Consider the following 14,302-nt stretch of genomic DNA (forward strand, 5'->3'; position numbering starts at 1 on the left):
TATATGTAAATATAGATTTGATAAACTAAATAGATAAATAATTTGATAAAGTTATTTTAGTACTTAAGTTTGAAGTTTTTGGCATATTCAGATTTTAGAGTTATTCTCTTGTGAAATATACAAAAATGTGAAATAATAAATAATTGTATATTTAGTTTTAATTTTAGTTAGTTTTAGCATTTTTGTATTCTTTTCTATCTATTCTATTTTACAGTTTTAGTTTAGTTGATGATAACAATGTGATCCATGTTGCATAAAAAAGAAATCGTTTTAATCACACTATGAGACTTTGAGAAGAACAGTGTTTTATTTTTCATCCCATCTCAGAATAAAGAAGTGAATTACAGGCAACTAAAACAAAGAGAATAAAGATGCACACGAGCTAATGATTAGAAAACCATCTGGAAGGCTTTAATCCTAAACTTAAAACATGTTTTTATATTAATACAAATAAAGTCAGAGATGATCGGATCTCCCACAAACCGGACGCAGATAAAAGAGCACAGAAATAACATTAAATATCACTGTAAAATATCAAATCTACCTGCATGAAGAGAGCTGGACGTTCTGCAGGAGAGAGACGGCCGTCCAAACACAAAATATATTAGCACAGAGACATGGCTCTTTAAATACATGTGGAAAATAGAATATGAACTTCTGGAATGATAACAATAAGAAACAAAAAAATCTCTTGCATGTCAAGATCTCAATAAAACACTGCATCGCATGATATACTCGCTCAAAAACAGACAACGCTCTGAACATGAAGCCGAAGCCTTCTTCAGGAGAGCGGTTCCTGATCTCACTGGAATAAATCTGACCACAAGCGTTTCTCCGTGAGATCAGAACTGGACGCTGTGAGCGTGTTTCTTGCACAAGGGCTTGTCTTTCTTGGAGAAGAAGGTCTGACCCTCCAGACTCGTGCTGCACACCTACAGGACCAGAGAGAGACACCACAACACATCATCAGAAGCAGAGAGTAAACCTTAAAATGAAACTAAACCAAAATCATATTTCTTATTTTCATTAGATTCCCAAACAAATGTCATGTTTATGTAAGAACCAGGGAAACTCTGGATATATTCCTGTAAAGTTATGGGAATTAACATAATTAAAAAAAATTCCCTAATTATCTAGAGGAGAAATTGCTATTTGTGTGTAAAAAAAAAAAAAAGTTGATAAATAAATGAAAGTAAATTAATTAAATGAGTAAATCAAGTAAAAAAAAAATATATATAAGAATTAAATAATCAAATTATGTAAACAACTGAATAACTATATAAATAAATAAAAAGTACATAAGTAATTGTAAGTCACTTTGGATAAAAGCGTCAGCTAAATGAATAAATGTAAAAGTAAATAATAAAAAATCAAAAAAGTAAGTAAAATAAAATAAAAAATAAGTAAATAAATATAGTTTGTAATTAAATAAGGATCATGATAAAAAAGTAAAGAAATAATGTAGAAAATAATATATAACACGTGAATAAATGGAAAAGGTGAATAAATACAATAATTAAATTAAAAAAATAATTATATATTATTATTATATAATATTAATATTATTAATAGACAATTAGGTTACACTATTTTAAGGAATCCTTGTTACAGTGAAATTATGCATTTAAGTACTGAGTAACGTTACATCTAATTACTATATCGTTTGGGTTTTGCTTATAGGGTTACTTGCATGTAATTATGCATAATTAAATGTTATTATAACATGTAAAGTGTAACAACGACACCTTAATATAAAGTGTTACAGTACCTATAATGATTTTTTTAAAGTAGCCTGCTTATATAATTTAATAGGAACGCACAAAATAAATGTGATGTATTGGTGATATCAGCATGATCGTAAAGTGTATTCAGAGGATCGAGCGTCTCGTATCGTATCGTATCGTACCGTGCAGACGAAGCAGGTGTCGTGCCAGGTGAAGCCCAGCGCCTCCACGAACTTATCGCCCGCTTCGATGGGGAAGTCACAGCCGTGACAGCTGGTGCCGAACAGGGTGTAGTAATCTGAGCAGACCAATCAGAGAAAGAATCAACTCACAAACGAATCACTTCAGCGTCTCGGAGGTTTCTTCAGATGTGACAGAACAAGTGTAGAGGAGTGTAGAGAAGTGAACGTACATTTCTCAAAATATTAATTCACATTAATGCCATAATATATACACATTAGATTACAGAACTAGAGTATACACTGCATATATGTATGTCCATAGGCAGCAGGCCGAGGTGTGGTCTCTCACCGGTCTCACAGTACGGCCGGCCGTCCTCCAGGTGGAAGGTGTTGTTGCTGATTGGCTGCTGGCAGCTGGTGCACAGGAAGCAGTTCACATGCCAGGTTTGCTTCAGCGCATTAATGACTTCCTGTTAGCGGACGAGAAGCAAAGAAGCCTGAACTCTTCACTCAGCATCACATCCTACAGCGGAGATTACAGCTTCATACTTCAATATTATACACAACTCCATGCATGTATAAAGAGAAAAAGAGTTCGATTATATCTCAAATAAATTATATTATATATAGTTTCCATTTATTTAGTTTTCAAATATTTAAATATTAACTATATATTATACTATATATTAAATTATGATAATATTGAATTAAATATTGTACAAATTCTAATAAATAAAATGTATTAATTTAATCTTCATTTAGAATTTTTTATATTAAATATATTATAAAATTCTGATTATAATATTATAAAAATTCAAACAAATAAATTGCATGTATTTATTATAGTATTTATATGGAAAAATATTTATACAAGGTTGTTCACACTGGTGTTTTAGGACTACAGTCAAATGTAATAATAATAATAATAATAGTTATTAAAAGTTAAAATACTGTTATTTTTATCTTGAAGTTAGTGACATCAGTTTACTTCAATTGTGCAGCCACATTTATTTCAATAAATTTTGCATTTAATTACATTTTAGATTTGGCATCAACTCTCAAACCCGTTCAGAAATCCCAGTGCATTTAAAACATGGATGGAAACTCATCTGGAGACGGTCACTGATTGAGTAACATACTGATCAGGGCTGTGTTTCCCAAAAGCATCGTAAGCTTCAGTACAAGTAGATCTGCTGTAATGCTGTTCACACTCCTGTTAATGAAATGTGATCTTCAGGACGATGAGAGGTGTTTTCTCTCAGCTCTTTATCTGAGTGCAGACGTCTCCTGTGTTCATGTGAAGCGCTAACCGTCACACATCTGAGCAGATAAACCAGATCTTATGATCCTGATTAAAGCCCGTCCCACAGCCCAGCGCTCTCAGAGAGAATAAAGCTTGCAGGGAACAGTAGTTAACGTTCATGATGAACAACATACAATTATATCATTACATTTACATTACATTTAATCATTTAGCAGACGCTTTTATCCAAAGCGACTTACAAATGAGAACAATAGAAGCAGTCAGGTCAACAGGAGAACAACAACAGTATACAAGTGCCATGACAAGTCTCAGTTAGTCTAGTATAGAACGCATAGCCAGGATTTTTTTTTTTAATTAAATGAACAAAGACAAGAAAATGAAAAGTACTGGTGTTAGTAGGTTAAGTGCAGGCGAAAAAGATGAGTCTTTAGATGTTTCTTGAAAATGAGTAAAGACTCAGCTGTACGAATTGGGATTGGGAGGTCATTCCACCAGCTGGGCACAGTCCAGGAAAAGGTCTGTGAGAGTGATTTTGAATTTCTTTGGGATGGCACCACAAGGCGTTGTTCACTTGCAGAGCGCAAACTTCTGGAGGGCACATAAGATTTAACCAGTGAGTTTAGGTAAGTTGGTGCCGTGCCAGTGGTCGTCTTGTAGGCAAGCATCAGTACCTTGAATTTGATGCGAGCAGCTACTGGTAGCCAGTGTAACCTGATGAGGAGAGGAGTAACATGAGCTTTTTTTGGCTCATTGAAGACAACCCTCGCTGCTGCATTCTGGATCATTTGCAGAGGCTTGACAGTACATGCAGGAAGGCCCGCCAGGAGAGCATTACAATAGTCCAGTCTGGAGAGAACAAGAGCTTGGACAAGAAGTTGGGTTGCTTGCTCTGACAGGAAGGGTCTAATCTTCCTAATGTTGTATAAGGCAAACCTGCAGGACCGGGTCGTTGTAGCAATGTGGTCAGTGAAGCTTAATTGATGATCCATCACAACTCCTAGGTTTCTGACTGTCCTCGAAGGAGTAATGGTTGACGAACCCAGCTGTATAGAGAAGTTGTGATGAATCAATGGGTTAGCTGGAATCACCAGGAGTTCTGTCTTCGTAAGGTTAAGCTGAAGGTGATGGTCATTCATCCAGCGGGAAATGTCACTCAGACAGGCTGAAATGCGAGCAGCTACCGTCGGGTCATCAGGCTGGAATGAGAAGTAGAGTTGGGTGTCATCAGCATAGCAGTGATAAGAAAAGCCATGCTTCTGAATGACAGATCCTAAAGATGTCATGTAGATGGAGAAGAGAAGTGGTCCAAGTACTGAGCCTTGAGGAACCCCAGTAGCAAGGTGGTGTGACTTTGAAACATCACCCCTCCAAGACACACTGAAGGATCTGTCAGAGAGGTAGGACTTAACCCACAGGAGAGCAGTTCCAGAGATCCCCATCTTTCTGAGGGTGGACAGGAGAATCTGGTGATTAACAGTGTCAAAAGCAGCAGACAGGTCCAGCAAGATGAGTACCGAGGATTTTGAAGCTGCTCTTGCTAGTCGCAGGGCTTCAGTAACCGAGAGCAGAGCAGTCTCAGTTGAGTGGCCACTTTTGAAGCCAGATTGGTTGCTGTCCAGGAGGTTGTTCTGTCCAAGGAACATAGAAAGCTGGTTGAACACAGCTCGCTCAAGTGTCTTTGGAATGAATGGAAGCAGGGATACCGGTCTGTAGTTTTCAAGAAGCGCTGGATTTAGAGATGGTTTCTTGAGCAGTGGGCTTACCCGAGCCTGCTTGAATGCTAAGGGAAATGTTCCAGATTGAAGAGAAGAGTTGATAATGTGAGTAAGTGAAGGTATGACTGAAGAAGAGATCGCTTGAAGGAGGTGAGTGGGGATAGGATCAAGTGGACAAGTAGTAGGATGATTGGACATGAGAATTTTGGAGACGTCCATCTCTGAGAGTGGGGAGAAGGAGGATAAAGTGTGTGCATCCGTCATTGTGACGTTGTCCTCGGTCTGCGGTGTGGAGAATTGGTCACTGATGGATCTTGTCTTATTTGTGAAGAAAGCTGCAAAGTCGTCAGCTGTAAGAGTCGATGGAGGAGGCGGAGGCGGCGGATTAAGAAGAGAAGAGAAAGTCTTGAAGAGTGTCCGAGCATCACTGCAGCTGTTAATTTTGTTGTGGTAGTAGGATGTTTTAGCTGTGAAGACATTTGCAGAGAAGGAAGAGAGGAGAGATTGATAGACACTGAGGTCCGTAGAGTTTTTTGATTTCTGCCATTTCCTCTCTGCAGCCCTTAGTTTAGAGCGATGTTCACAGAGAACCTCGGACAGCCAGGGGGCAGATGGGGCAGTGCGTGCTGGTCTAGACAACAGTGGGCAAAAGTTGTCCAAGCAAGATGTTAAAGTGGAGCAAAGAGTGTCCGTAGCACTGTTCGTGTCCAGAGCTGAAAGCTGAGAGAGTGGTGGAAGAGAGGATGAAACCACAGCAGATAGGCGAGATGGAGAGAGTGAGCGTAGGTTCCGTCGAAAGGTGACCTGCGTTGGAGTGTGTGCCACTTCAGGAGTAAGTGCTAGGTTAGCAGTAATGAGGAAGTGATCAGAGGTGTGCAGTGGAGCAACTGAAGAGGTGTCCACAGAGCAACAGCGCGTGTAGATGAGGTCCAGTTGGTTGCCCGATTTGTGATTCGCTGTAGTGGACACTAGCTTGAGATCAAATGAGGTGAGCAGAGTGTTGAAGTCAGCAGCCTGGGGTTTATCTAAGTGGATGTTGAAGTCACCAAGCAGTACCAGAGGAGTACCATCTTCAGGAAAGTTTGATAGCAGCACATCCAACTCCTCCAAGAAATTTCCCAGTTGACCTGGGGGACGATAAATGACCACAAAGTGGATTTTAACAGGGTGGGTTACAGTAATGGCATGTGATTCAAATGAACCAGTACCTGTAGATGATGGCTGAAGATCAAATTTCCATTCTTTGGATATAAGGAGACCCGTACCTCCACCCCTCCCAGTGGTACGAGGAGTGTGGGAACAAGTGAAATTAGTGGAGAGGGCTGCAGGGGTGGCAGTATCTTCAGGTTTGATCCAAGTCTCTGTCAGTGCCATGAGGTTGAGACCGGAATGAGTAGCAATAGAAGAAATGAAGTCTGCTTTGTTAACAGCAGACTGGCAGTTCCAGAGACCAACTGGAATAGAGAGCATAGTAGTAGAGGTCAGAGGGACATGGCGTAAGTTTGTCAGACAGGCCTTCCTGCGACATACATAGCGTGCTCTCCGAGTGTTAGTAGTGATAGTAGAGATCTGAAAGCACATAGTGACTACAAGTGTAAGATATATTTGAGAGGCTATACAAAAAAGTAAATAAAGAGAAAAGCAATACTCAAGTGCCCCGTCGGTGTCCTTGCTCGGTGGAGTCGCGCAGGTAGAGTCGATTGTCTTTACACTCGTCAGTCTTCACACGAGGAGGGTTCACACGAGGGTTGCCGCGACCGCTGCCGTGGTGAAACCTAGTGCTTTGTATTAGCCTGATTACCTGTGATTGAAGTCAGCTGGCCACGCCTCACTATTTAGCAGATCGAAACCAGGCAGTCCCGCGATAGGCAAACACAAAACCAAGCACCACTTTCAGCACGTATTTAACCAGGGTAAGACACACACAATTTAAACCAAAAACTTTCCTAGCAATGATGATCACACACTAGTCTGATGAGAAAACAAGACATGACCCTGGAGCACATTTTTCAGATGGAGGTTTATATAACATCTCAAAACTGCTTTCCATTGATGCAAGGTTTGTTATGATCGGACAATATTTGAAAATCTGGAATCTGAGGGAGCAAGACAATTTTATTATTGAGGAAAATCATCTTTTAAGTTGTTCAAATTAAGTTCTTAGCAATGCATATTACTAATCAAACATTAAGTTTTGATATATTTACTGTAGGAGACTTGTGCACATGCACACACACACACACACACATTTAAATTCCTTCTCACTTTTAATTTTATTTTACATTGTTCAGCTTTGTTATGTTTAATGTGCTATTTAAATAAAATGTATTTACTATATACTTTATTTTTATATAATATTTAAAATATCATATATCCAACATTTCAGTAATCTACATGTTACTCAAAAAGTGGCACTTACACGCATCTGATTAATAGAATGTTGGAAATACATGTAATATATAGAAACATTTTTTGTTTTGTTTTCTGTTATTTTTTAAATAGTTGAATATTTAAATAAAATCAAAATCAACACACACACACACACACACTCTCAAACTCACACACACACGCTCACACACAAACACTCAAACACACACACGCTCACACACTCAAACACTCAAACACTCACACACACACTCACACACGCACACACACACGCACACACACACTCACACACACACACGCACACACACACAAACACTCACACACTCACACACACACAAACACTCACACACACACACACACACACACTCACACACGCACACACACACACACACACACACACACACACAAACACGCACACACAAGCACGCACACACACACACACACACACACACACACACACACACCATGTCATTAACAGATGCTGCAGGAGGATGGACACTGAACTCTTTAACATCCGGTTCAGAGTTAAAGCAGTGTAGACTCGGTGCACTTCACAAACTCACCCCCAGAATCTTCTGCTGGCATCTGAAGCAGGTCGGGGCCAGAAACTGCTCGTAGCAGCGCTCGCAGTACACAGAGCCACGCTCCTCCACGAAGCCCACGTCTGCCAGAGAACTGCAGCAGTGAGAGCAGATGAACTCCTCCTTATGCCACGATTTACCCATCGCCACCAGGAACGGACCCCTGCCACACACACACACACACACACACACACACAGACCCATCTCTGTGTTACAGTCCACTGAGACCATCAAACACACACAAATACAGGATAACTGAAACTACACACTGCTTCTGCTCTTATTGTTCTTAGGCACATTTCTCATGTTAATTCATGAGTACAGAAGATGTTCAGTGTTACTCGATCTGTAACAAATGTAGCACTAGCGTTCAAACTGATACTTGTATTCAGCAAGGATTCAATTAAGACTTTAATAATGATACAAAAGAGTTCGATTTCAAATAAACGCTGTTCTTATCAACTTCTGTTTCGACAAAAAAAGGAAGCTATTAACTAATATATTAATATTTCAACACGTATTCATTTAAAAACTAACCTAATTTTAATAACGTCAAAAAAACAATGATATAGAGATTTAACTAAAAACTAAAGCTGCTAAAATGACAAACACAACAAAATAAAAAAAAAATGTTTTTAGTATTGAGATACGATTAAAGTGTAATATTTTGAGTCATTTTTTACGATTTTAATTAAGTTTTTGCTACCGTGTTTTTGTCATTTTTAGTCGTGTTTGTTTTAGTTTTTATTTTATTAATATTTCAGTTTTAGTATTAGTTGCTTAATGAAACATTAAATTAACTGAAAATGTAAAATAAAATTAAACTAGGATTTTATATTTTATTGCTGTTAACATTTAACTTATTTCAAGTAACAAAAAAATTGTTTTATAAATAAAGAAAAATTCTATAAAAATGTGTAAAATATGAATAAAAACTATAAGTTGATGACACTAAAATAACAGATTTATCCTCATAAAGCAGACACAGGTAAAGCTGTGAGTGTCATGTGACAGTGTGAAAACAGCTGTCTGATGGGATCTGATGTGGAGGAATCTGTCGAGGTAACGCGAGGACAGCAGCGGGATGCGGCTGACCAATCAGATGATTAGACAACACACTGATGAAGCTTGGATGGGAGTCTGGCAGTCTGTGCAGTAACAGATCCTGAAACATCATGAGCTCGAGCCCAATCCATCAGACGCTCCTTTACCTCACATGTGACCCCACACTAATGTATCCTTTCACTGTTACTTTACCACGAAGGTCTCGTGTAGGTGTTCAATGATACAACATCTGCAACAAATGTAACACCATTGGCACTAATGTCTGGTTTTGTGCTCCAGGGTCAGATTTTTGTGTGTCTTTTTGCTAAATCATCTGGTTTACGCGTTTCTCTTTTTTTTGTTTTTTTGACCTCAGAGGGTTAAAACAGTTAGTTGTAGCTGGTTTCACCCGGTTTTTAGTTGTTTTTAAATTGATGTATCTGTTTGTTTGTTTGTTTCTTGCTAACTCAACTGGTTATATCTGGGTTCTAGCGGTTTATCTATCTGACTTTTAAAACCACTAAATTAAAACTATTTCAAACTGAGAACCTTCAAAACTTTCTCACTAGTCTTTTCCAAACCAACACTCTTCAAAAACTAAAGGTGCTTAAAAGAACCATCTCTTTCTGATCTTTTTATAATCCCAAGAACCTTCTTCCACCACAAAGAGGCTTTAGTGGAACAGAAAGGTTCTTCAGGTTCTTTATGAAATCATTTAGACAAACAGGTTCTTCTTCATGGCATCATGAAGCACATATTTCTAAGAGTGAACTTTAAGTGCGTCTACAATCTTTATCGTCTAGTATTAAAAGCTGCCCCCGTCTGAATCTCTGGTGTGAGATGTCTGACCTGATGACCATGCTGCAGTGTGCACACATGGGTGTGCGTGTTCCCGCCGGGATGTGTTCGGCTCTCTGCACCAGCGAGTCCTGGTCACTGGGATGAACCTGAGGAGCGGGTCGATCCGGGCCCTTGCTGCTGACCCGTCCCATCGAGGGCCCCGTCTGCGGCGCAGGTGCACCTGCTTTGGGAAACCCTAATCAAAGAGAAAGAGAAAGAGATCTCTCGCTGAAGCTCACCTTCAACAGCGCCTGTGTTACAGAAGAGCGTGCGCAGACATGTAGCGTGACCCAGGGTGATACCAACTCCATCTCTTCTGAAGGGACGGGACATCCACACCGCGCCGCCACAAACAATGGATCGGTTTACTCAGAGCGGGAAAAAAACATCATTCCCAGAAGCGGAGGAGACACCTGGCAGAATAATCCTGGACAAGCCTTGCCTTCTCTGGCCAGCTCAAGAGAGACAGCAGGGGTCAGAGGTCACACAGCGAACGCATCACGGGTTACTGAGCCGGTGAGATATGTGTGTGTGTGTGTGTGTGTGTGTGAGACTTCATCACACCATGAAAAATCTGCATTTGATAATGAAGTTTTTGATAATAAATCACACTGACTGTCAAAAAATGTGTGCATCTTTTCTTTTTCTTATTTTAAATCAACATCAGGATTTACAAATTAAAACCATAAAAATGTTTAGATAGTAAGAAATGTAGTAAATTAATAACATAAAAAAAGAAGAAAAAAAACTATTTTGAAGTTAAAATTCAATTTTAAAAATCAACATCATGAATTAAAAATTCATTAAGTGCATTTTAATTGTAATTATATAAACATTAATGTGCTAATTTATTATAGTAATATTACACGTTTCTTAAAAATAATTTTTAATAATAATACCTTTTTTTTGGAAGTGACAAACAAAATGAAAAAGTGAGAAATCTTTATTCATTCATTCATTCAACATCATAATTTTATGAACTAACAAAAATGAAACTTTTAGGTAAAATGTACCCAAAAATTAATCTGAAAAATGTACCTAAAATTAATTAATTAAATAAAAATTTGGGATATAGCACTTCACTCATTTTCTTCATAAAGCTGTCAATTCACTGTGTGGTCATTTACGGAAACAAATTAATTAATCAGATAATATTGTAATATTTGGATAAACTTATTTTGCTGACATAGTCAGGAAAAACCTGGAAATTACTGGGAATTTACTTTTTTTTTTTCAGATCAAAACAACAACAACAAAGAAATCTTATGGAAATAAATTACATTGAAATAAAACAAAATAAACGTTTTTTATTGATAATTATTAATAAATACAATTTAAATTATTTGTACAAAATATTATATATATATATATATATATATATATATATATATATATATATATATTTTTTTTTTTTGGCACAATGCACTCTGTTATGTTCCAAGTAGCCTGTATGTGAACTAATTTAATGTGTATACCTTAAAAGATGCTTAGTGCAATAAATACTTCGAAATCTCACGCAGTATCTGTCTTTTCCTTTCTTCACTAAGACACATTAGGAAAAGCATTTACGTTATCCTGAAAATATACAGAATCTGATATAATCAAATTGTGAATCATGAATGTAAATGTAATTTGTGAATCAGATCGAATCGTTCTGAATCTGCAAAAATTCAGGTTTCGAACAGAACTGATTCAACATCTTCCCAAAGACTCAAACCCTCACTTAACTTCACAAACCGCACCAAAGATTCATCTGAAACCATGAATATCATTTAATTAAATTTTAAAATGCAATACTATAATAAAAGATTAAAAGATGAATTATTTATACTTTTTAAAATAATTTAAGTGTTATATTAATGTAATTAAAAGCACACACATATACTATTTAAACAAAAACTTTTATTTTGGATGCGATTAATCGCGATTAATTGATTGAAAGTACTAATCTGAAGAAGAGACCACAGGTTTCTCAGACAAATGAAGGCCATATGCTGCAAGAGACGTTTCCTTGTGCTCTCTGTGATCTAATCCAACCGTCTGGAATCAATCAGGGCCATGAGCTTTAATTTAAGAGATGCTCTGCTGATGAACTCCTCTCCTCTGACCCATAGCTCCTGGTGAATGGACCGAGCAGACCAGGAATCTGAGCCATCTACACTACACAGAGACACCTGTGTTCAGACGCCTGTCAGCACGAGAGGGCATGATGGGTAAACACCAGCTTCACACCCACAATACAGTGCTTCAGAGCCCACAGAGTCAACATTCAGACTCCCGCAAACCAACAACATGCTGAGAGGCCACTCTAATCGTGACAGCATTCCTGCTTTCTGGAAAAAAAATAACATAGCATTTACTCAAAGCTTTAAAAACAAACTAAACCTCCAGAAGCATCAGTCTGCCATCTACAGGAGGCTTGAGGTCTGTTCTTCAGATTAGTACTTTCAAACAATTAATCGCGATTAATCGCATCCAAAATCAAAGTTTTTGTTTGCATAGTATAGCTGTGTGTTTTTTATTATGCATGCATGTGTGTGTATTTCTATATGCATGATAAATATACACAGTACACACACAAAAACGTATGTTCTGGATGCGATTAATCATGATTAATCATTTGACAGCACTACTTTAGATGCTGCACAGCTCTCAGAACTTGCTATTCGTGACTTCGATTTTAATGTTTTAACTTTTAAAGCTTTGACTGACATGTGTGCAAGTAAATGATGCTGGAATGTTTCTTTTTTTGGGTGAACAAACACAGCCACATCAAGCCTTCCCTCGCCCCCTCCCTGGACCCCTTCCAGTTTGCATATCGGTCCAACCGCTTGACCTATGATGTCATCACCACTGCCGTCCACTCAGCACTCACACATCTGGACGAAAAGGACTCATATGTCAGAATGCTGTTCATAGACTTCAGTTCAGCATTCAACACAATCATCCCTCAGCAGCTCATCTACAAGCTGAGTCAGCTGGGGCTCAACACTTCGCTGTGCAACTGGCTGTTGGACTTTCTGACTGAAGACCTCAGGCAGTACGGGTCAGCAGCAACACATCCAGCACCATCACACTGAACACTGGTGCCCCCCAAGGATGTGTGCTGAGCCCCCTGCTCTTCACTCTGCTGACCCATGACTGCACACGTCACACAGCTCCAACCTCTTTATTAAGTTTGCAGATGACACGACTGTGACGGGTCTCATTGGCAACAAAGATGAGACAAACTACATGGGTGAGGCGAGCCGCCTGGTCGGGTGGTGCTGCCATCAGGGAGGAGACTGTGAAGTCCCCAGGCCCGGACCAGCAGACTGAAGGACAGCTTCATCCACCAGGCTGTCAGGAAGCTGAACTCACTCCTGAACCCCCCCCCTTCCCCTCTTCTGTCCCAGGCACCACTGAACTATGAACCCCCCCCCCCCCCAAATCCATCCCCCCACTAACATATGATGGCATGCACCAGTCACTTTGTGCAGCACTGGTCTGCTCACTACCTCATTCTCCATGGAACTGACATCATTCCACTACCATCAGTCAGTTAAATACAATAACTGATCTCGAGCACTTTGTCACTTTAATCAGACTTAATAAGCTTTTGTTTTTTTATCTGCACTGTTGTTCACTTCATTGATTTGCACTCTATCTGCCATTTGCCTTGCGCTGCTTTATTTTAACTTTATTTTTAATTTTATTATATGTCTTTTTTTATATTCCCTTATTGTATAGTTGTATCTACATTTTATATTTGATCAAGATTTTTAGGCTTTAATGTTAATGTTATCTGTATGCAGCGGGGTCTGAGAGTAACACAATTTCAATTCTCTGTGGAATTGTGGAAAATTGACAATAAAGCAGACTTGACTTGACAAAGAAAGCAGTCTGAGTAGTGATGAGCTGAAGGTCTGACCTGCGGCGCTGCTCGACTGGTGGCTCTTGGCTGCGGCTGGAGGGACGCCGTTGTCCTTCTGCGGGGCTCCAGCGGACGCTGTGCTCACGGTTTTGACTGAAGACGTGGCATGAGAACTGGGATGAAGCTCCTCTGTGGCCTCGCTGGAGAGAGAGACGGAGAGAAAGTGTCTTGAAGCTCTGCTAGACCACAAAACAAACACTCAAACATGCATCAGAGATCTGACCGTGTTCCTACATTCAGGGTGCGAGATTCAAATCGTCTGCAATAATATTGTAATAGACGTTTTAACCATTTGCTATTCGACATTGAAGAATATCGCAAAAACCAAACAGAACACACTTACATTGCGTTATGAAGTCTTTCACTGCATTTTTCAATCTAATGAAATGCATTTAAAATGATCACAAAATTCAAGACGTGTAGGCAGGAAATTTACATATTTATAGCGTGTTTAATATTGATTTTATATAGCAGTTCAATAAACAAGAAGTTTATATTAAGAGACTTAGACACCATATTGCCTGTTTTTTTCTTCTAATTTTCAGCAACAAAAATAATACCAAACACAGCCACAGCGCTGTTGTGTGTCTCTGAGCAACATGACAGTGTTTTGTTCTTGAATTAATCAACTGTTTAAACAATTCGGTTCAATCG

At 38.8% G+C, this 14,302-nt stretch overlaps 1 protein-coding gene across 5 annotated transcripts in view; it reads right to left on the reverse strand.

Moving 5' to 3' along the window:
* Window positions 1-284: 284 nt before the first annotated feature.
* Window positions 285-14,302, reverse strand: part of LOC113081548 (PDZ and LIM domain protein 5-like) — a 74,316-nt gene continuing 60,298 nt past the window's right edge. For all 5 annotated transcript variants that reach the window (XM_026253639.1, XM_026253638.1, XM_026253637.1 and 2 more), the window contains 6 exons: window positions 13,646-13,788; window positions 9,745-9,931; window positions 7,834-8,014; window positions 2,256-2,376; window positions 1,907-2,022; window positions 285-932 (listed from right to left, as the gene is read on the reverse strand). In XM_026253639.1, coding sequence (XP_026109424.1) covers window positions 843-932; window positions 1,907-2,022; window positions 2,256-2,376; window positions 7,834-8,014; window positions 9,745-9,931; window positions 13,646-13,788 — 838 coding nt within the window. In that variant the 3' untranslated portion in view covers window positions 285-842. The remainder of the gene's footprint in view (window positions 933-1,906; window positions 2,023-2,255; window positions 2,377-7,833; window positions 8,015-9,744; window positions 9,932-13,645; window positions 13,789-14,302) is intronic.

Source organism: Carassius auratus, unplaced genomic scaffold (assembly GCF_003368295.1).
Source record: "Carassius auratus strain Wakin unplaced genomic scaffold, ASM336829v1 scaf_tig00034597, whole genome shotgun sequence".
In the NCBI taxonomy this organism is placed as follows: Eukaryota; Metazoa; Chordata; class Actinopteri; order Cypriniformes; family Cyprinidae; genus Carassius; species Carassius auratus.